Below are 22,840 nucleotides of genomic sequence, written 5' to 3' on the forward strand. Positions count from 1 at the left end.
GACCATGGCTGAGGCTTGGATGTCAGGGAAGTGCTTTTTAAGCTGACAGCATAAGGTTATGATAATCAGGGTCTTTCCAATTTCATATAGTATACATGTGTCACAATGACCACAAGTATTAAAATAAAGCCAGAATTTGACAGCACATTTTAATTTTCTTTCTCTTGAGCAGAATGCAACATAATTTTTTTTCTTTTTCTATACAAAAGTAAAAAAAGAAAAAAGTTGCCACTACTACTATTTTGAGTGTTAGACCTTGTTTATAGAGTACATGGGGGAAAACATGCCTCAAATGCTGATTACCAGCATTTTCTAAACTTTCTCTATCTGCTCTGTAAAAAAAGTATACTGTGGCCACATAAATGGGAAACTTCTGGTGACTCACAATTAAATGGGTTTCCTGACTGGATAACTGTTCTTTAAAAAGCTAATGTGTATTATAATAAGCAGTGTTCAGTTCAGTTCAGTTCAGTCCAGTCAGTCAGTCGTGTCCGACTCTTTGCGACCCCATGAATCACAGCACGCCAGGCCTCCCTGTCCATCACCATCTCCCGGAGTTCACTCAAACTCATGTCCATAGAGTCGGTGATGCCATCCAGCCGTCTCATTCTCTGTCGTCCCCTTCTCTTCCCGCCCCCAATCCTTCCCAGCATCAGAGTAGCATGTGCTTTTTCGTAAACTCATTTGAACATGACAGCCCTTTAACCTGGTGGTCTTGGGAACATAGTTGGGAGTGAACACTGCTCTAGTAAGTAGTGTTCCAGAGTGCTGGCACACTATTATTGGAAATATTTGTATTTTTATAAAATTAATATAAAAATTAAATATGGGCTTTATTTTAGTTCTTGTTCTAAAGTTCTTGGGTATTGTTTTGACATAATTTCTTATTTTGTACTAAACTGCCAGTTCAAATAGTAGGATGCTGCTGCTGCTGCTAAGTCACTTCAGTCGTGTCCGACTCTGTGTGACCCCATAGACGGAAGCCCACCAGGCTCCCCCGTCCCTGGGATTCTCCAGGCAAGAACACTGGAGTGGGTTGCCATTTCCTTCTCTAATGTGTGAAAGTGAAAAGTGAAAGTGAAGTTGCTCAGTCGTATCCGACCCTTAACGACCCCACGGACTGCAGCCTACCAGGCTGAGTAGATCCTAAATAAGTGAATTTGGAAAATGTTAATATTCTTAGAAACTTTATGTACAACTAATTTTTGAAAGAAATACAAGTTAGAGAGACATGACTCATCTGTTCACATTGAACTATTTAGTATCCTTCACCTGCTTTATTGTTCCTTTTGTTCCATTGTTCTGTTAGTTCCTGTTATTGAGGGGTGTTAGATCTCTTTGTTAATGCAGTATGCACAACAGGAGGTTTATAGAGTGCAAGAAAAAGTTTTGAACTCCAGTGTATATTGACTGACTTGTAGCAGAGCAGTGGTACTACTTCAGTTTTTTTTCAATGGTTGGAGAAATATGAAATAAATATCAGTAAATAGAAATCTGAAAAAAATAATTTTATGTATTCTCTTTAGAAGCACCATATAATTTTTCTGTAATACTTACATTTAACAGAAATTGTATAAATTTTTTTCATTTTACAATGACAGAACTTGTGAACCTTCAGCAGTCTAGATTGTACAGCAGTGTTGTATATATACATATAAAAATGAGATTTTGCTGTTTTATTTCAGTGAACTGAAATGACATTAGGAAATTCAGATTCTTAGAATTTAATCTCAGATTTTTGTGTGATCCCTCTTACACCAAATAAATATAATAATAAGTTTTTTAAAACCCTAGTGTAACGGGTTTAGAATTGTGGCATATTAGTATGTGTGAACTGAACCGACTGAGTATGTGATCAGTTCAGTTCTGTATTTTTATAGAAGTAATATATTAGCATAGAAATAAATAGTAAAGTTTAAAAATGAAAAGTTAACATCTGTTTATGCCCTTGCTTCTTTCCTAGCCTTCATATTGAGTACTTTTTTTTTTTTTATTCAGTAGCAGGTAATAAATCAAGGAACTTGCTCTTATATTAACAGTCAACATGTACAAATTAAAATTTCTCTAATGTAAAATTTCTCATGTTAATGGTAATTGAGTTTCTTTTAAAGAGTATATATTTAGAAATCATTTATATTTTGAATTTAATTTGGAATTCGTTTAATTGATGGAGAATTATTTTAAACTCTGGTTCATATTTTGAGCAAAAATAAACCAATGGTATATTTTTCCATTGATTTATAAGTTTTCTGTAAACCATTTTGTTTTCTCATGGGAATTTCAAAGAAATAAACTTAAATGAATCAATTAGAAATGTATTTACACTAAAAATTATCACTCTAAAATTTTCCTATTTTTATTTATAAAGTGAGATGAAAGCAATCATTATTATAACAGTGTTATTCATTTCAGATAGCAAGATGTGGATTGCTTGTAGCTATTCTCTGCAATGTAGTAGAATAAAAAAATAAATTTTTACTCTGGGCTATGATACAATGATATTTCTTGAGACAGTGATTATAATAGTTTCATGCCAACAATGGACACCTGGTGATCTCATTCAGGTCAAAGCCTAAAAACTCCATTGTGCTACCTTAGTAAAGAGAAAAAAAGCCTACCTAGAAGAAATCTGTGAAATAGACAATCACTAAAATATAAAGTGAAAATCTGCGTAGGTTGTCTCCATAAATCTTATAGAATGAGTAAGATAAAGGATTTTTCCAAGTGGTCATCCATGTACTGACACAAAGCAATAATAAAGATACAAAGTTTTAGAATAAAGGCCTTTAAATTTCTTAGACAGAATATATCTGAAGAAGAGATATGTCATTTTTCTCTAGTAGTAGTTATAATTGCCACTTAACAAGAATATTTTCTTAGATACTTTTTCTTATCTTCTGCAATACTCTCAGTGACATTTTGCTAGGTATGGTACCTCAAATGTCATATTTGGTTAGATAAATAATAAACACCTGGCAAATAACTTATTTTGAAGAACATTCAATGAAAATTTAGTGCTTAATTTAGTCATAGGCCAAGTGCCTGGTAAAATGTCAAAACAAAGTGATTTTCTTTTTTGAAGCAATGTCTGTAAGATTTTAAAATTTCTGTTGGGAAGGAATTAATTGACAAGCTTGATACCCAAACATAAATATTTAAGTTAAATCAGTTTCTGTTGTGTTTCTTACGTGTCATATATTTCAGAGCATTTTATTTTGAAGCTCCCAAATTACATTTAATTATCTTTCATAAATAAGAGAACTTCTTATTTGCTAGTTTGCTGTTCTTAATTTAAATGTTCTTTTTGTTTATTGCTTATAACAGGCAAAAGACCAGTTAATAGATTTTCTCAATGAACTTTTTGATATTGTCAATATTATTTATAATCTATATTTTAGTGTTACTTTGGCTTCTGTGTATAAAATGGATCGGAGGGGGCCAGAATGGAAGTAAGAAGACTAGTTAAGGAGGCAATTGATGAGTTCAGGCAAGAGAGAATAGTGGTGCTTGGTTCAGGGTGGGAAGAGTGGAGTCAGAGAAGACAGATTCAGGACATATTTTGCAGTGTGGCCTGTCATGAGGCACTCAACACCCTCTGTTCTCTATTTTTCTCTACTTGTAGATGAATTGCCAAGTTATAGCAGTGTTCCCAGATTTGGTCATTACCCAGTTCAAAAAATATTATCCATAAAATAAAAGGAATTATTATATATATATGTATTTTTTTGTATGTAATAGAAGAGATCTAGTCATTTGTTAATTACTTTTTCTTCATTACTACTTATTTATCTATGGAAAGAACCAACAAGTTAGGCAAAGTATTGTGTGATCGAAAGATCTGAAAGATGTGCTAGCCAGAGATGTGTGGAGCACAGGGGTGCCTGGCTTAAAGTTATTGATGACACAAAAGGCTGCCTCCTGCAGAGAGCTCTTCCCTGAAAAAGCTTTTTCTTGCTAAAAGCTGCTTACAAAAAGATATTTATATTCAGATTTTACATTTAAAATATTATGTAGTATGATGAGCTGAAAAAATAGAACTATTTATTGATTTTCTACCATATACCGTTGAATTATATGAGATATTTCCTGTAATCATTTGAGGGATGTGCTGTTCTGTCTCCTTTTTACAGGTGATTTTTAAGTTAACATCAAACCAGTGATCTAAATATTTGAGTAAATAATCCAAAGCTGCACAGCTGACAGTATGAACCTGTTTCTGCATACTGGAATATGTGCATTTTACTGTGCAATCAAGCAAAAGAGAATGAATCTAGAGAGGAACTTACTGTGTATAGAATGGAGTTTAGCTGGCATTGAAATAGTGTCTTTTATTTCTCTGTATGCTCTTCCTAAGCCAGTGTGCTTTGGATCTCAATTTAGAGCTGTTTTTAGTGGTACCGGAAAAAGCCAGTGCTTGAAAGTATCAAGCCTTGTTATTGACTCTGTGGTCACTGGCTTGGCATGTAGTGGGTGACTTCCTTCCCATTCCAATTTAAATTTTAGGTTAGGTCAGTATGCATCAGCAGAGAATGATGATTTAAAGGAGACTTATTTTTTTTTTTTTTGAAATTGGCACTCTAATGTTATTTTTAGGCTCAGTTTAGGTACTTACTATGTGGCAGTAATGAAATCATTTTCAGGATATTCTATAAGTAGCTGAAAAGTTAAGGTATTGTATATTTAGCATGAAAGTAAATAGTGCAAACAACTGAAGTTAGGATTATTGTAAGCACACTAAAGAAATAAAATGTCCAAACTGATGTTTACTTACTGGGAAGTGATGTAATGATCCAGGCCAGCTGAAAAGAGTAGGATTCCACTTGTAGTCCAAAAAGAATGCATTGTAACTTTACATCAGTAATACTTCATTAATTTCAAGATGGCATAGCAATAAATATTTTGAAGGTGTCATCAGACTAATTGGTAATAAAATTAATTGTGAACATTTTATTAAAAAGAAACATAGTACCATATTGTAAAAGAGTTAAAAAATGCAAGTAAAACATTATTAGAAATCTAAACAGCTAAGAACTGATTAAATTAGATGAATTTATACTAAGAATAATTATTCTGATTTACAGTGTTCAGATGATCAGCATATGGAATTTTTAAATGTACATGTTTAATTTATGTATTATATTTAATGGAAATGTTATTTTTAGCTTTTGGAAAGAATTTTTTAAAAATAATTTTTGTTCATGTTTTTATTTTTTTTAACATAAAGGAAAAATCACCCTTTTGAATTATGTGACCACCTTTACAATAAAACATAGAAGAGTTTCAACACCCTCCACGATTCCTTTATGCCCCCTTATACCAGCCTTCATACATCCTGCCAGGCCTTGAAACCACTATTCTATTTTCCACTTCTGTGTAGTCGCTAAGTCATGTCTGACTCTTTGTGACCCATGGACTGTAGCTCACCTGGCTCCCCTGTCCGTGGGAATAAGAATACTGGAGTCGGTCGCCATGCCCTCCTCCAGGGGATCTTCCCAACTCAGGAATCGAATCCAGGTCTCCCACATTGCAGGAGGATTCTTTACCGTTTGAATGGGATATCATATAAATGAAACTATACAGAAGTACCCTTTGAGTTTGACTTCTTTCACTTAGCATAATGCATTTGAGATTCAATCATGTTGTTATATATATAACATATATATACATAGTTGTTATGAATTCCTTAGTATTTTATCCTAAGGAACATGTCATCTGTGAATAAAGAAAGTTTTACTTCCTTTCCAGTCTTGATACTTCTTGGTTTTTTTGATTTATTACATTTGTTAGATACCTGAGTAGAGAGAGTGGATCTTCTTGCCATGTATGTGTATTTTTCCCCTAAACGTAGTCAGTCATTATTCTCTTGTTATTTTCAAGATTTTCTAGTCTTTCACAGTTTAGATTGCTGGGAGAAATATCAGTAACCTCAGATATGCAGATGACACCACCCTTATGGCAGAAAGTGAAGAGGAACTAAAAAGCCTCTTGAGGAAAGTGAAAGAGGAGAGTGAAAAGGTTGGCTAGAAGCTCAGCATTCAGTAAACAAAGATCATGGCATCTGGTCCCATCACTTCATGGTGAACAGATGGGGAAACAGTGGAAATAGTGGCTGACTTTATTTTCCTGGGCTCCAAAATCATTGCAGATGGTGAGTGCAGCCATGAAATTAAAAGACGCTTGCTCTTTGGAAGAAAAGCTATGACCAACCTAGACAGCATACTAAAAAGTAGAGACATTACTTTGCCAACAAAGGTCCGGCTAGTCAAAGCTGTTTTTTTCCAGTGGTCATGTATGGATGTAAGAGTTGGACAGTAAAGAAAGCTGATCGCCAAAGAATTGATGCTTTTGAACTGTGGTGTTGAAGATTTTTGAGAGTCCCTTGGACTGCAAGGAGATCCAACCAGTCCATCCTAAAGGAGATCAGTCCTGGGTGTTCATTGGAGAGACTGATGGTGAAGCTGAAACTCTAATACTTTGGCCACCTGATGCGGAGAGCTGACTCATGGAAAAGACCCTGATGCTGGGAAAGATTGAAGGCAGGAGTAGAAGGGGATGACAGAGGATGAGATGGTTAGATGGCATCACCAACTCAATGGACATGAGTTTAAGTGAACTCCGGGAGTTGGTGATGGACAGGGGGGCCTGGCGTGCTGCGGTTCATGGGGTTGCAAACAGTTGGACGTGTATGATGTGTGTAAGTGTGGATCTCTTTGTGTTTATCCTAATTGGTTTTTATTGAACTTCTTGGATCTTTGGTGTAATATTTTTCATCAAAATTTGAATTTATAGCCACCATTTTTTTTAACAGAGGTCTCTATTTATTTATTTTTAATATACAATAAATAATGTTTTATTTATTGCAATAAAATATCCAACCTGATCCTGAAAGGAAACCATGGGGAGGATTTAAAGAACATGAGCTTCCTGGGACGTCCCTGGCAGTCCAGTGGTTATGATTTCAGCTTCCAGTGCTGCAGATGCGAGTTTGATCCGTGGTTGAAAAATAAAGATCGCACATGCTTTGTGATCAAAAAGCAGATAGAACAGAAGCAATATTGTAACAAATTCAACAAAGACTTTAAAACTGGTCCACATTAAAAAGAGAGTAAAACTCATAAACGTTCTAATCCTGGCCTTACTGCTTACTGGTGATGTAACTTTGGGCAATTAATTTTTGTATAGCCACCATTTTAAAAAATATTGTTTTTCTTCCTTTTCATCCTCCTTTTCTTTTTATGGGAATTCTATCACACATATGTCTGTGCAGCTGGTTTTATTCTACAGATCTCTAAGACCCTGTTCACTGCACTTCAGTCTTTTTTGCTAGTTTCTCTTTGGATACATTTTGTTACCAGTTTATACTGATTTCTTATCTGCATATTCAGATCTGCTGGTAAGACTTTCTAATGAATTTTCTTTTCACTTGTACATCTCAAGAATTTCCATTTTCTTGTTTCTCATTATTGAGAACATTTTCTGTTTTTTGAATCATTGCCATAATTTTATCTCATTCTTTAAACTTTTTCTTTTAGTTCTTTCAATATATTTATTAGAACTGCTCTTTATTATAGCTACTGTCATTGTCTGGTAAATCCAACATCTGGGTCCCGTTCGCATCAGTTTCTATTTTTATTACCCATTTTTTCTTGAGTATGGGTTGTGTGTGTATTAGTCACTCAGTCGTGTTCGACTCTTTACAACCCCAAGGACTATAGCCAGTCAGGCTCGTCTGTCCATGAAATTCTCCAGGCCAGAATACTGGAGTGGGTAGCCATTTCCTTCTGCAAGGGATCTTTCACACCCAGGGATCAAACCCAGGTTTCCTGCACTGCAGGCAGATTCTTTACCATCTGAGCCACCAGGGAAGCCCGAGCATGGGTTACACTTTCCTGTTTTATTGCATGCCTTCTAATTTTAAAAAACTGTACATTTAAAAAAATATATTGTAGCAATTCTGGATCCTGATTATTTTTTCCTACCTGAAGATTGTTGCTATCTATTTATTTGTTTATCTTAGTAATTTGCCTGGACTTAAAAAACATGAAGTTCAATTCCTCCACAGTGTATGACTGATGTCTCTGTTTGTTTGGTTTTTTTTTCTTATTGTTTTACCTTTAATTTTTAAACCTACCTTTTTATGATTTGGCCCTGTGTCTGTGTAACATAGTAGTTGAACACCTTAACCTAGTAAGGCTCTGTGCCATGTGTTTGGATTCAGAAACACATTTAACATTCAGCAGTTTTCAGGTTTCCCAGCATTTATTTTCTGTTGCGTCCTGTGTTGTCTTCTGTTCACCTGTGCAAGTTCATGTAGACCTGGGCTACGAAAATAGCTTGAGCCCTCTGTGGTCTCCCTTGAGTTTGCTCACCACTCTAGTCAGCCTGAGATACGTGGAGAGTCTCTCAAATGCTTTCTCACCAGTTTATATCCTGTTCCTCCTTGTTATATTTTTGGCTCATCTGCCCATTCCCTTGCTTGTGCCAACCAGCAACCCCTCAGCTGATAAAATTATTGGTCTTCCATGTTTGCTTGTGACCAAGATTCCTAATTGTTATTGACATTACTGGGTATGGGTTTTTCGCTTTCATTCCAAATTAATCCTGTGACTTTTGTTCCAAGTTAGCCCACTCCATCAGTAAAGCTGTTGGTTGTTTACAGCCTACCCTGCCATATTAGAACTATTATCCTAATCAAGCTGGATGGGAGAATGGGAACCATCCAAAGGAAGCATGCCACAGATTTCTGTTCTTCATATCCAAAGTGCAGTAGTTTTTCATGAATAAGTTATTCTCTGTTGAAAAGCACAGGTCAGTTTTCAGAGTGCTGAAATTGTTGCTTTCCATAATTTTGAGTGATTTTATAGTTGCTTTTTCAGTGGAGGATGTGATATCCTCCTCATTCCATTATACTAGAAGTTCCAGCTTTGGGGGGTATTGTTTGCATGTTATATGTTTGTATTATTTATGTTTTGTCCATCTGTGTATTTATACTTAAAATGGATTCCTTTTAGATAGAATAGACTGAGGTCTTATTTTAAAGTGCAACCTGATAATCTGTTTTATTAGGTGTTCTTGGGCTGTTTGCTTTTAATGTTGTTATTGATCTTGTTAGATTTAGTCCTGTCATTTTGTTATTAGTTGTCTGTTTGTAACATCTGGTTTTATTTCTTTGTTTTCTTTTCCCTGACTTTTTTGGTATTATTTGAGTATATTTTTGTTTTCTGTTTTAATTCATTTATTGGCTTTTTAGGTTTATCCTTTTTTTGGTATTTATCTTGTTTTTAGTTATTGCTTTAGGGATTGCATTATACAGATCTTTCAAAATCCGCTTTGGAACTACTTTTACTTTACCCCACTAATCTGTTATACTTATCCTAAGTAGTTTATCATATATTGAAATGCTTTCAGCAGTTACGCATAACAACTTAAAGGGAGAAAAGTGATAATTTGTTATATTTACCCAGATATGTGTGGATCACAATAAACTGTGGAAAATTCTGAAAGAGATGGGAATACCAGACCACCTGACCTGCCTCTTGAGAAACCAGTATGCAGGTCAGGAAGCAACAGTTAGAACTGGACATGGAACAACAGACTGGTTCCAAATAGGAAAAGGCGTACGTCAAGGCTGTATATTGTCACCCTGCTTATTTAACTTATATGCAGAGTCCATCATGAGGAACGCTGGGCTGGAAGAAGCACAAGCTAGAATCAAGATTGCCGGGAGAAATATCAATAACCTCAGATATGCAGATGACACCACCCTTATGGCAGAAAGTGAAGAGGAACTCAAAAACCTCTTGATGAAAGTGAAAGAGGAGAGTGAAAAGGTTGGCTTGAAGCTCACCATTCAGGAAACTAAGATCATGGCATCTGGTCCCATCACTTCATGGGAAATTGATGGGGAAACAGTGGAAACAGTGTCAGACTTTATTTTTTTGGGCTCCAAAGTCACTGTGGATGCTGATTGCAGCCATGAAATTAAAAGACGCTTACTCCTTGAAAGGAAAGTGATGACCAACCTAGATAGCATATTAAAAAGCAGAGACATTACTTTATCAACCAAGGTCCGTCTAGTCAAGGCTATGGTTTTTCCCGTGGTCATGTATGGATGTGAGAGTTGGACTGTGAAGAAAGTAGATCGCCAAAGAATTGATGCTTTTGAACTGTGGTGCTGGAGAAGACTCTTGAGAGTCCCTTGGACTGCAAGGAGATCCAACCAGTCCATTCTAAAGATCAATCCTGGGTGTTCATTGGAAGGACTGATGCTAAAGCTGAAACTCCAATACTTTGGCTACCTCATGCGAAGAGTTGACTCACTGGAAAAGACTCTGATGCTGGGAGGGATTGGGGGCAGGAGGAGAAGGGGACGACAGAGAATGAGATGGCTGGATGGCATCACCAAGTTGATGGACATGAGTTTGAGTGAACTCCGGGAGTTGGTGATGGACAGGGAGGCCTGGCGTGCTGTGATTCATGGGGTTGCAAAGAGTCGGTCATGACTAAACAACTGAACTGAACTGAACTCTTAAATTTGAAGACGTAATTCTAAACCTTCAAAACTTTGGTTAAAGACATAAATTTTCAAATTTAAAAAGCTCAGCAGACCTCAGATAGGATAAATTCAAAGAAAGCCATTTACGGATACATCATAATCAGTCTGCTAATGAATAAAGATAAATAACCAATCTTGAAAACACCTAAAGAAATAATGATTCAGCTAATTGTAGTTTTCTCCTCTGACACCATGTGAGGCTGGAAGATAGTGAAACACCATCTTTAAAGTACTGAAAGTAAAGAATGGTTAGCCCTGAATTCTGTATCTAATGAAAAGAATTTCTGAGAATTACAGTGATAATAAAGACATTCCCAGAGAAAAGGAAAGCTAAGAGAATTGTTGCCAGCATACCTGCTCTAAAACAAATAAAATTTCTTCAGGCTAGTGGAAGTGATATAATCAGGAAGCTTGGATCTTCAGGAATGAAGGAAGAGCAGCAAAATATATGAGTATCCTGTCGTCCTGGCCTCAGTGTAGCTTCTGAATTTGACCAAATTTGCTAGATTTCTGATTGGCTAATAGCTTTCCAGTTTTTAACCTGAGCGCATACTTTGGACTCTGTTTCTATATTCCTGTATGATACGTTACCACCCCAGGTTTATTTCCTGTCTCTCCTGTTTAAGTTAGAATCTTAGATAAAGTTTGTTTGACTCTATTGTTTTCTAAAAGCGTGCTTCCCATTAGCTGAGCTTAACAAGTATATATATTTTTTATTTTTTTTGGATAAAGATGTCACATATAGTCTTATATTTGTGGCCTATTGTAAAATGATCATGAAAATTATGTGTAATTCACTTCTCCTGAAACGCTATTTAATTTTATTTCACCCTTTCCCAAATACTTTCATAGGATGACAAGATTATTAATTTCCCAACCATATTATGTATGGTATTCCACTCAGTATTGTAATTGGAGTAATAATTAGCTCAGTTTTCTTCTAACAGATGAAAAGACCTATATAGTAAGCTACTTAGACAAAAACGTCCTTTGTTACATTTGTTCATTTAATGCAGTCTTACATGTTTAAGTCTTATTCATCACTTATAGGGAATAAGAAATGTCAGCTCTTTTCTCTTCCCATTCCTTAGTACTTTGACCTTTCATACTGACACTATGTATTCCATTTTCTTTGTCATAAGTGTTATTAATTTTAATATCTGAAAATGTGTGCCTATCGGTCGAAACAAAGTATGAATATTGATCTGTTAAAAAGTAAATAATCAAATTATAAGAAACTTCATAATCACTTATGTCCTCATTTCACAATACATTAAGACAGTACTGAATCAAAATGGTGGGCAGTCGCAAGCCTTAGTAATTTTTTCCCTGCCCCCTGCACCCCTGTCAGCCTTAGTAATTTTTGCAACCATGTCAAAACACTGTTTTATGCATTTAATTATTTTTGAAATAATAATGAGAATAGTTTATTTTGCTTGCTCCCATGTGGTTTTTGATGGATTTTTCAAATTCTTTTAAAGGATTGTTCAAATTCTTTTAAATAGGTGGCTTTATAGGTACTGCAATTCAGAAGTATTGAAACACTTAAAATTTTTTCCTATAGAAAGAATGTTTTTAGCATTGACTTAGAGTATAATAGTCTAGAAACTTGAAAATGATCTTTGATTTTTTCCTGTTTCACTATTTTCCATTTCCAACCGAACTTACTCTCTGCTTTTCTTAAAACCTGTCTGGAATTTACCTTTAAACTCTATCACACTGCCTCTGTTCTCATCAACTGTCTCCTTGTTTCCCCACCCAACTCTCTCTTTTCATTTCATTGCTTTCTGCGTATTTACCATTTTCATATTTCCAAAAGAGTCCCTTCATCCTTTGAGAATTTTCAGGAAGTGTTATGTTCTTACTGTGATAAGTTCAAACTTCTGTCACCTGTATTCATTATCATCCGTGTCTCTACCAAGCCCTCTGCATTGAACTTACTTTCTCTTTTTTCCCATTGGTGTCTTTGGTACTTGTCAGGTCTCAAGTAGTCATTGTGCATGTTGTAGTTATCTTTTTACCTGCGTGCCTTTCCTCATGCTTTCAACCCCATTCCATGCCTGGCTTGAAATGCTATATCCATTTTCTTTTTGACCTATTCAAGTTCTTATTTCCTTCAATAAATTTTGCAAAAGCATCTCCAGCCTGTCATCTAGCTCGTTTTTTTTTTTTTTTTTTCCCCTGAACTCCTATCACACAGTGTCTTATGTGTTATGGGATTCTCAGTGGCAGAGACCTTGTCTTGTTCTTATACACCTGGCCTCATGGTGTATAAGCTGATTGGTTGCATTTTTGTCCCATTTCACTCCCATAATAACTTCATAAAGTGAGGTCAGGAAGATTCCTCATTTCTTTTTGTTTTTGTTCAATTCTAAAACTTAATTCTTCTGTCAACTCCTTCACCCTCCATGCCCCATCAGCAGCAATATGAATAGATAGGCAGGAAGACTTAGCTAGAGGAAATACTGTGCTAATGGAGCCCAGAGTGAAACTGACCCCTGTGTGCATCAGTTTGATAAAAATAGAACATAACTCTTATTGGGAGTCACAGACATTCACTGAATCCTGTCTCCTGTCTTCAAATGTGTCTTTGTGCAATATTGGGGAAATTAGAAAATAAAGTGTGAACTTCTCAGCTTATCACAAATATCTTCTAGATATTAGTAAAATAACTAGAAATTAATGTTTTTTGCACTTGCATTACCTTTATAAAAAAAGTTATTAAAAATGTTCCTGTTAAGAGTAAGTCCATAACAAAGAATGGCAAACTTTTTTGTAAATGATGAGATACTAAATATTTTTAGGCTTTGCAGGCCACCTATGGTCTCTGTCATATATATACACACACATATATATATTTGCATATGTAGTTGTTGTTCTTATCATTGTTGTTGAATTTCACCACTCTTAAAAATGACCAGCCTTAGCTTGCATGCATTACAAAAGTGGACCATGGGTCTGATTTTGCCTGTGAGCCATAGTTTGCCAAGCTGTTTGCCAATAAGAAAAACTAATCTGTGCAATTGAACATCTAAGAGGGCAGAAGATTTTCTCTCCTATTGAGAAGACATTGCTCATACTAATCCAAGACCTGAACAAACTGGAATGTGTCCAGAGGGATGTGTTCAAGTGACCGGATCATGAGAAACCTTAACCTGAGAGGAACAACTTGTACAACAGGTCAGGTTAGATAAGTGAGAGAGGGCATTGCATTTGTCTTCAACATGGGAGTCCCATGAATGAGAGAAGCAGACTTGTCCTGCCCAGTGCTCCCTGTAGAGCCTCGAGTATGCAGTCCTGGACGGTCACGTCCTTCCTGTAGAGACTGGTTAGCAAAACCTCCTTTGCTCTGAATGCTTCCTGGTGGTTTTCCCTGAAAAGGACAGAATACTTTGTAAAGAGCTCCCCTCCCGCCCATCTTCATTAGTGTATGACAGGGACATAATTGTACTTGTCATGGAATAGCTTACAAATATAGGCACCAATAATAAAGGAATATTGGAGTTAAATGGGAGGATTTCCTTTGGGTGGAATTAAAGTGAATCTTCATAGGAAGTGTACATTTTGGGCTTTAAAAGAGGAACCACACGGCTGGACAATATCTAAAAATGTTACAATCAGTTCAGTTCAGTTCAGTCGCTCAGTCGTGTCCGACTCTCCGCGACCCCATGAATTACAGCACGCCAGGCCTCCCTGTCCATCACCAACTCCCGGAGTACACTCAAACTCATGTCCACAGAGTCGGTGATGCCATCCAGCCATCTCATTCTCCGTCATCCCCTTCTCCTCCCGCCCCCAGTCCTTCTCAGCATCAGAGTCTTTTCCAGTGAGTGAGTCAACTCGTCGCATGAGGTGGCCAAAGTATTGCAGTTTCAGCTTCAGCATCAGTCCCTCCAATGAACATCCAGGATTGATCTCCTTTAGAATGGACTGGTTGGATCTCCTTGCAGTATAAGGGACTCTCAAGAGTCTTCTCCAACACCACAGTTCAAAAGCATCGATTCTTCGGCGATCAGCTTTCTTCACAGTCCAACTCTCACATCCATACATGACCACGGGAAAAACCATTGCCTTGACTAGACGGACCTTGGTTGGCAAAGTAATGTCTCTGCTTTTTAATATACTATCTAGGTTGGTCATAACTTTCCTTCCAAGGAGTAAGCGTCTTTTAATTTCATGGCTGCAATCAGCATCTGCAGTGATTTTGGAGCCCCCAAAAATAAAGTCTGACACTCTTTCCACTGTTTTTCCATCTATTTCCCATGAAGTGATGGAACCAGATGCCATGATCTTTGTTTTCTGAATGTTGAGCTTCAAGCCAACCTTTTCACTCTCCTCTTTCACTTTCATCAAGAGGCTTTTGAGTTCCTCTTCACTTTCTGCCATAACGGTAGTGTCATCTGCATATCTGAGGTTATTGATATTTCTCCCAGCAATCTTGATTCCAGCTTGTGCTTCTTCTAGCCCAGCGTTCCTCATGATGTACTCTGCATATAAGTTAAATAAGCAAGGTGACAATATACAACCTTGACGTATACCTTTTCCTATTTGGAACCAGTCTGTTCCATGTCCAGTTCTAACTGTTGCTTCCTGACCTGCATACAGGTTTCTCAAGAGGCAGGTCAGGTGGTCTGGGATTCCCACCTCTTTCAGAATGTTCCACAGTTTATTATGATCGACACAGTCAAAGGCTTTGGCATAGTCAATGAAGCAGAAATAGATGTTTTTCTGGAACTCTTGCTTTCTCCATGATCCAGCGGATGTTGGCAATTTGATCTCTGGTGCCTCTGCCTTTTCTAAAACCTGCTTGAACATCTGGGAGTTCACGGTTTACATACTGCTGAAGCCTGGCTTGGAGAATTTTGAGCATGACTTTACTAGCGTGTGAGATGAGTGCAATTGTGTGGTAGTTTGAGCATTCTTTGGCATTGCCTTTCTTTGGGATTGGAATGAAGACTGACCTCTTCCAGTCCTGTGGCCAGCGCCGAGTTTTCCAAATCTGCTGGCATATTGAGTGCAGCCCTTTCACAGCATCATCTTTCAAGACTTGAAATAGCTCAACTGGAATTCCATCACCTCCACTAGCTTTGTTAGTAGTGATGCTCTCTAAGGCCCACTTGACTTCACATTCCAAGATGTCTGGTTCTAGGTCAGTGATCACGTTATCGTGACTATCTTGGTCGTGAAGATCTTTTTTGTACAGTTCTTCTGTGTATTCCTGCCACCTCTTCTTAATACCTTCTGCTTCTGTTAGGTCCACACCATTTCTGTCCTTTATCGAGCCCATCTTTGCATGAAATGTTCCCTTGGAATCTCTAATTTTCTTGAAGAGATCTCTTGTTTTTCCTATTCTGTTGTTTTCCTCTATTTCTTTGCATTGATCACTGAGGAAGTCTTTCTTATCTCTCCTTGCTATTCTTTGGAACTCTGCATTCAGATGCTTATATCTTTCCTTTTCTCCTTTGCTTTTCGCCTCTCTTCTTTTCACAGCTATTTGTAAGGCCTCCTCAGACAGCCATTTCGCTCTTCTGCCTTTCTTTTCCATGGGGATGGTCTTGGTCCCTGTCTCCTGTACAATGTCATGAACCTCCGTCCAGAGTTCATCAGGCACTCTATCAATCAGATCTAGTCCCTTAAATCTATTTCTCACTTCCACTGTATAATCATAAGGGATTTGATTGAGGTCATATCTGAATGGTCTAGTGGTTTTCCCTACTTTCTTCAATTTAAGTCTGAATTTTGCAATAAGGAGTTCATGATCTGAGCCACAGTCAGCTCCTGGTCTTGTTTTCGCTAACTGTATACAGCTTCTCCATCTTTGGTTGCAAAGAATATAATCAATCTGATTTCGGTGTTGACCATCTGGTGATGTCCATGTGTAGAGTCTTCTCTTGTGTTGTTGGAAGAGCGTGTTTGCTATGACCAGTGCATTCTCTTGACAAAACTCTATTAGCCTTTGCCCTGCTTCATTCCGTGCTCCAAGGCCAAATTTGCCTGTTACTCCAGGTGTTTCTTGACTTCCTACTTTTGCATTCCAGTCCCCTATAATGAAAAGGACATCTTTTTTGGGTGTTAGTTCTAAAAGGTCTTGTAGGTCTTCATAGAACCGATTAACTTCAGCTTCTTCAGCATTACTGGTTGGGGCATAGGCCTGGATTACTGTAATATTGAATGGTTTGCCTTGGAAACGAACAGAAATCATTCTGTCATTTTTAAGATTGCATCCAAGTACTGCATTTCGGACTCTTTTGTTGACCATGATGGCTACTCCATTTCTTCTAAGGGATTCCTGCCCACAGTAGTAGATATAATGGTCATCTGAGTTAAATTCCCCCATTCCAGTCCATTTTATTTCACTGATTCCTAGAATGTAGACGTTTACTCTTGCCATCTCCTGTTTGACCACTTCCAATTTGCCTTGATTCATGGACCTAACATTCCAGGTTCCTATGCAATGTTGCTCTTTACAGCACCGGACCTTGCTTCTATCACTGGTCACATCCACAGCTGGGTATTGGTTTTGCTTTTGCTCCATCCCTTTATTCGTTCTATAGTTATTTCTCCACTGAGCTCCAGTAGCATACTGGGCACCTACCGACCTGGGGAATTCCTCATTCAGTATCCTATCATTTTGCCCTTTGTTACTGTTCATGGGGTTCTCAAGGCAAGTATACTGAAGTGGTTTGCCATTCCCTTCTCCAGTGGACCACATTCGGCTGTGGTCCATGTGATCAGATCGACTAGTTTCCTGTGATTATGATTTCAGTGTGTCTGCCTTCTGATGCCCCCTAGCAATACCTACCGTCTTATTTGGGTTTCTCTTACCTTGGTCGTGGAAAATCTCTTCACAGCCGCTCCAGCAAAGTGCAGCTGCTGTACCTTACCTTGGACGAGGGGTATCTCCTCAAGGCCGCCCCTCCTGACCTTGAACGTGGAGTAGCTCCTCTCGGCCCTCCTGCGCCCGCGCAGCCACCGCCTGTTGGACGTGGGGTAGCTCCTCTCGGCCGCCGGCCCTGGCCTCAGGCGTTGGGTAGCTCCTCACGGCCGCACCTCTTTGCGTGGTTCGTTGCGCCAGGGCCGGAGTCTCTCGCATCGCGTCTGATAGCATATTATTACCATAATTTTTACTATGGTGAAAATTTCAAAAGCTGTCCTCGTGCTTAGTCCAGAAATGTTATAATTAGTTCACATGAACAAGGTACACTTACTGGGATACTGTAAGATATATATATTTTTAAGTCCCCTACTATCTACTTCAATAGAAGGTAAAAAACCACTAAAGGAGCAAGAACCAGATACCATGAAGTGATTGTAATTGTTGTTTCACATTTGCAATGACTTTTTGATTCATCAGGAAGCAGAAGCCATAGTAACAGACTTGGCTCAGATTCATCACTTTGTTTTTCTCCTTTCTCCGTGCCAGCACTTTTCCCCTGTTAAAAAAATTCTGGCAGACTAATTTAAAGATATCTACTTAGGTTGGATTATTTGCCTACTGGACCTAAATCCTGCACTTCAGTCAGTATTCATGTCTGTGGAAGTAATAGCAGCTACTAATTTTATTTGGTTGAACTGTTACAGTATTGATTTATTTTATTTATTTAATTAATTCATTTAATCAGGATGCAATTTATCTTGATTTTGGTTGTAGAGGTTGGCGATTTGAAGGAGCTGCAGACACTAGACATTTCTACCAATCGTTTGCTAACTTTACCCGAGAGGCTTCACCTGTGCCTTTCTCTGCAGTACCTCACTGTGGACCGAAATCGTCTATGGTGTGTGCCGCGCCACCTCTGCCAGCTGCCCAGCCTCAATGAGCTCTCCATGGCTGGAAACCGTCTTGCATTTTTGCCACTTGGTAAGTAATCCTATTTGCATGGCAATGCAAAACATCTAAAGAATAAGATAGAAAGCCTTTGTTTCCTTGACTGGGAAGGATAAGTTAGTTTCCTTTATTGTGTTTATGTTGAAGATGCTTCTCTAAATTTATATTTGCAATGAACAAAGCATCATTCCCAGTTAACAAATAAAGTTTATTTCTGTTATGGATTTCATATGTTAAAAAAACCTGTGCTAAAAATTTATTTAGAAAAAAATATGAAATATGAGATGATTTATTCAGAGAAAGGAATTAAAATGTATGTATATATATTATATGCAAATATGTATTATATATGTATATTTTATATATATAAAACTATAAAATTGACAAGTGGTATTGAGCAAGATGAAAGAATAGCTACTGTGCAAATATATCTGCTTAGACGTTAGCTTCCATGTAGAAGGAATGTCATTGAGTATCCTAATGATTAGTATTGCCGGATAACCAGAGTAGACAATTTTAAAGACTTTTGAACTGCCTGCTGAGCTAGAAATGTCACCCTGGCTAATAAATAACGTAGTGTGCACTATAGATTTCTGTAGCAGTTTCGATATAAGATGTGTTAAAGAACATAGGCCTTTAATAAAATAAATGGATGTGAGAGTTGGACTGTGAAGAAAGCTGATTGCCAAAGAATTGATGCTTTTGAACTGTGGTGCTGGTGAAGACTCTTGAGAGTCCCTTGGATTGCAAGGAGATCCAGCCAGTCCATTCTAGAGGAGATCAATCCTGGGTGTTCGTTCATTGGAAGGACTGATGCTAAAACTGAAACTCCAATACTTTGACCACCTCGTGCGATGAGTTGACTCACTGGAAAAGACTCTGATGCTGGGAGGGATTGGGGGTGGGAGGAGACAGGGACGACAGAGAATGAGATGGCTGGATGGCATTACCAACTCAATGGACATGAGTTTGAGTGAACTCCGGGAGTTGGTGATGGACAGGCAGGCCTGGCGTGCTGTGATTCATGGGGTCACAAAGAGTCGGACACGACTGAGCGACTGAACTGAACTGAATATTCACTGAGAATTGGATTATTTTGTTAACTTGTAAGAAACAGAACTGCCATTAAAAATGAATTAAAATTTGAAGCCCCATAGAACCCTAAACTGTCAGAATAAGCATCATATGATACTATTCATAAAGCATTTTTTAAATGAATAATTTATCTTGAGGGCAATAAAGTGAATAATTTACTAGTCCCTGAAAGGAAATATTTTCTACCATAATACAGTGCACAAATTATTTTCATTAAAAATATCTTGAAGAAAACTTAAATCCTGAGAGAATTGAAAATCATGAGAGACGTGAGCATCAGTTTGAGTAATAATAAATAATTATACAATTTAAGAAGATTACTTTTCTATACATATAATTAAATTCTTTTTTAAAATTAAGAAGCTAAAGTAAAACGATTTCAGAAGCAAGCTACATTCCTAAGAAATCAGAGCTTTCTTTCAAGTGAGCAAATTATTGAATATAAATTGATATTAGAAAATAAATATACCCCTGCTGCATAAACCACAGTTTGTCGAACAATTATAGTGGACAAGCACCAAGTTACAAATCTAAAGATACAAGTTCTAGACTGTCTCCATCGCTTCATAGATCATTACCTGGAGGAAATCACCAAAACCTCTCTCAGCTTCATTTTCCTTATCTGGAACCAGAAATGATAACATTTATCCTCCTTAGTTTAGAGTTATTTTGAAGATACATGAGAGAGCTGTTTTTTTATCTCCTCCCGCCGTGACTCCTCATCTCCTGAGTCAGTTCCGTTCATTCCTACCTGTTGTTTCACCAGGGGCACAGTGGAGCATGTGCTGGGATGACAGGGGTGTTGGGAGAAGAGAGGGAAGCCGTCTGTGCAGGTGGCTGACCACTGTTAACATTTGAGGCACCAAGGAGTGTGGTGACAGCAGCAGCTGACCCGAGTGGCAATGGCTGGTGCAAGGTGATAGAAACGGCTGTGGGTAGAGGATAGAGTCCACTGCACTTTGCCCGGCTGCTTTCTGCTTTGACACGTCCCTTATGCACTGAGGCATCTTCTCTATACACTGTGTTGAGTGCTGTTGTGGCTATGGACGTGGGCATCTCTTCTTCAGCACTCAGTGTTCAGTGGTGAGGAGAGCCTTACCGGTTAGTTTCTATCTCCAGGCTTCTTGTCGCCCCCAAAGCTTTACTGAACTTGTTAATATGTTATCAGAGAGAGGCAAGAAGGTCTTCACTGGGTTCTGAGCAGGGTTCCTCCCAACATTCAAGCTCTCCATAACTCTCAATCCTGGGACTGTGGGCAGCCTAAGATGAGGAAGCAGCTTCCACACTCCCCAGGGCACCATCCCAGCTCATGAGGCTCTCATCCCTGGCAGGACATAGGCCTGTTTGCAGGCTTTCCTCCCCTCTAGACAGCCATACAGGCAAGAGGATCTGGTGAAGACTGTCCAGTGAGGAGGAAGCAGGCTGCCTGGAGAAGTGCTCTGCCCTGGTCTCAGACCGGGTTCTTTGAGAACAGCATGAATAAAGGGCCAGATAACTAAGACAAGCTCTGGGGGCCTTTCTCCACTGTTGGGTTGGATGGTCTTTGTGAAGAAATAGATGAGACAACCAGAGAACTGCAGGGTGAGGTTGCCCAGAGGGCTTCAGGAGAGCAAAGACCACATACTCTGTGAAGATGAGGAAGTCGAAGCTGACAGAAATATCAGCTATCTTCTCAGTCTGATTATGGTTTTTGATTTTTTGTTTTCAATACCATAGAAGGTATATTTGGAAAGGGAATTTAATTAAGTCTTTAGGAAGAAAATAAGTTCATAGCTGTCCTTCCATGGACTCTGTGTGCTTGAAACCTTTCCTTCAACTCCTTTCTGATACAGCAAAACTGTCTAATGCTAAGAACTATACAGGACAGAGTAAAACGAGCAGGCAGCTGCTCGCACCACATTTCCTCAGAGAACTGAATTGTTGAAAACTTAGCATATAGGGATGCCTTTGTAATGTAGTTAAGTCAGATACAGTATGAATATACATCCACACAACTCAAGGTTTCAAATAGAAGGTTCCTGTGTTTAACCATGATTCTAATGTAGGAGCTGAGTGTTTATGAAATATCTTTAATATCTCTGCCTGTGATCAGAGGAGAGCTACTTATTGAATTCAGTTTCTTGCCACAGAACTTTGGACAAAGCAGTTTTTAGGACAAGGCAGTTTTTTTATGTCAGATTATAGCCTCTTCATAAAGCGGTTACAGAAGCTATAGTACGGATGACTTAAATCACTTATAATACTATCTAAATCATTAACACCCATGGAATGTGTTCTTTTTAAGATGAAAAATTGTTTCAAGAAAGGAGGATGTTCCTGTTATAGCTATACCATGACAACTGAGTGACAGACTAGTCTACACACAGAAGCTCTGTTCCCACTGCTGTCAGTGAGGAGGGGAGGAAATTAATTGCATGAGTCTTGTGCTATGAGATTTAATAGAGGTCTTGTTGATTCAGTATAGCTCTGTAGACTAAATAGCTTATAAAGATGGGACTCTCCTCTGGGCTTCTGAAAATATAGGAAAATACAAAGAAAAGGATTTTTTCCCCTAAGGTGGTTTTTTTATTTTTTAACTAGGTTTACTGATTGCTCTTGCATAATTAATAAACCATTATTCAGTAATGTCTACAACTTATTTAATGTTGAATAATAGATACAAGTTCCGTGATGTTGCCCGTGTACAAATTGACTATGGAAGAGCATTCTTTAGTTAGCCCCCAGGAAGTGCTGTGTCAGCTAAACTCAATGTCAGGAGCTTCTGTAGTTTAAGATAACAGAAGTTGCACCCACAATGGTAGGTGGAATTTCTGAGTATTAATTTAGAAAACAGTGAATGAATTCTTAACCAAAAACATTTGGCAAGTGACGTTGAGATTAACAGAGTATCCTGGTGTGTGGACTCCCATGTCGTAAGCCCAAAAATTAGTGAGAAAATAGCTTCCTACTATTGGGAAATTATTTATGTTTCTAAATCAGTCCAAGAGTTGTTGTTCCTTGGACATTCTAGTAGTGAAGTATTTATTTTTTCAGGAAAAGTTATTCTGCAGTTGATCTTAGCCAAAAGGCCGAGAAGTGATACAAAGAATTAATCTCAAAAATTTACAAGCACCTCCTGCAGCTCAATTCCAGAAAAATAAACAACCCAATCAAAAAGTGGGCCAAAGAACTAAACAGACATTTCTCCAGAGAAGACATACAGATGGCTAACAAACACATGAAAAGATGCTCAACATCACTCACAATCAGAGAAATGCAAATCAAAACCACAGTGAGGTACCTTTTCACACCAGTCAGAATGGCTGCTATCCAAAAGTCTACAAGCAATAAATGCTGGAGAGGGTGTGGAGAAAAGGGAACCCTCT

General features: G+C 38.0%; 1 protein-coding gene across 6 annotated transcripts in view; it reads left to right on the forward strand.

The window, feature by feature from the left end:
• LRRC28 (leucine rich repeat containing 28) overlaps positions 1–22,840 on the forward strand; it is a 211,562-nt gene that overhangs the window by 108,650 nt on the left and 80,072 nt on the right. For 4 of the 6 annotated variants that reach the window (XR_016035672.1, XR_016035673.1, XR_016035674.1 and 1 more), the window contains exon 6: positions 18,207–18,413. The exons of the other annotated variants lie outside the window; for them this stretch is intronic. Coding sequence is in view for 1 of the 4 variants with exons in the window: in XM_055417715.2 (XP_055273690.1) it covers positions 18,207–18,413 (207 nt within the window). In the remaining 3 variants the exon portion in view is untranslated. The remainder of the gene's footprint in view (positions 1–18,206; positions 18,414–22,840) is intronic. 6 annotated transcript variants of the gene reach the window in all.

This window comes from Moschus berezovskii, chromosome 21 (assembly GCF_049115385.1).
Source record: "Moschus berezovskii isolate FMDL1 chromosome 21, NW_MosBer_1.0, whole genome shotgun sequence".
NCBI classification, from domain to species: Eukaryota; Metazoa; Chordata; class Mammalia; order Artiodactyla; family Moschidae; genus Moschus; species Moschus berezovskii.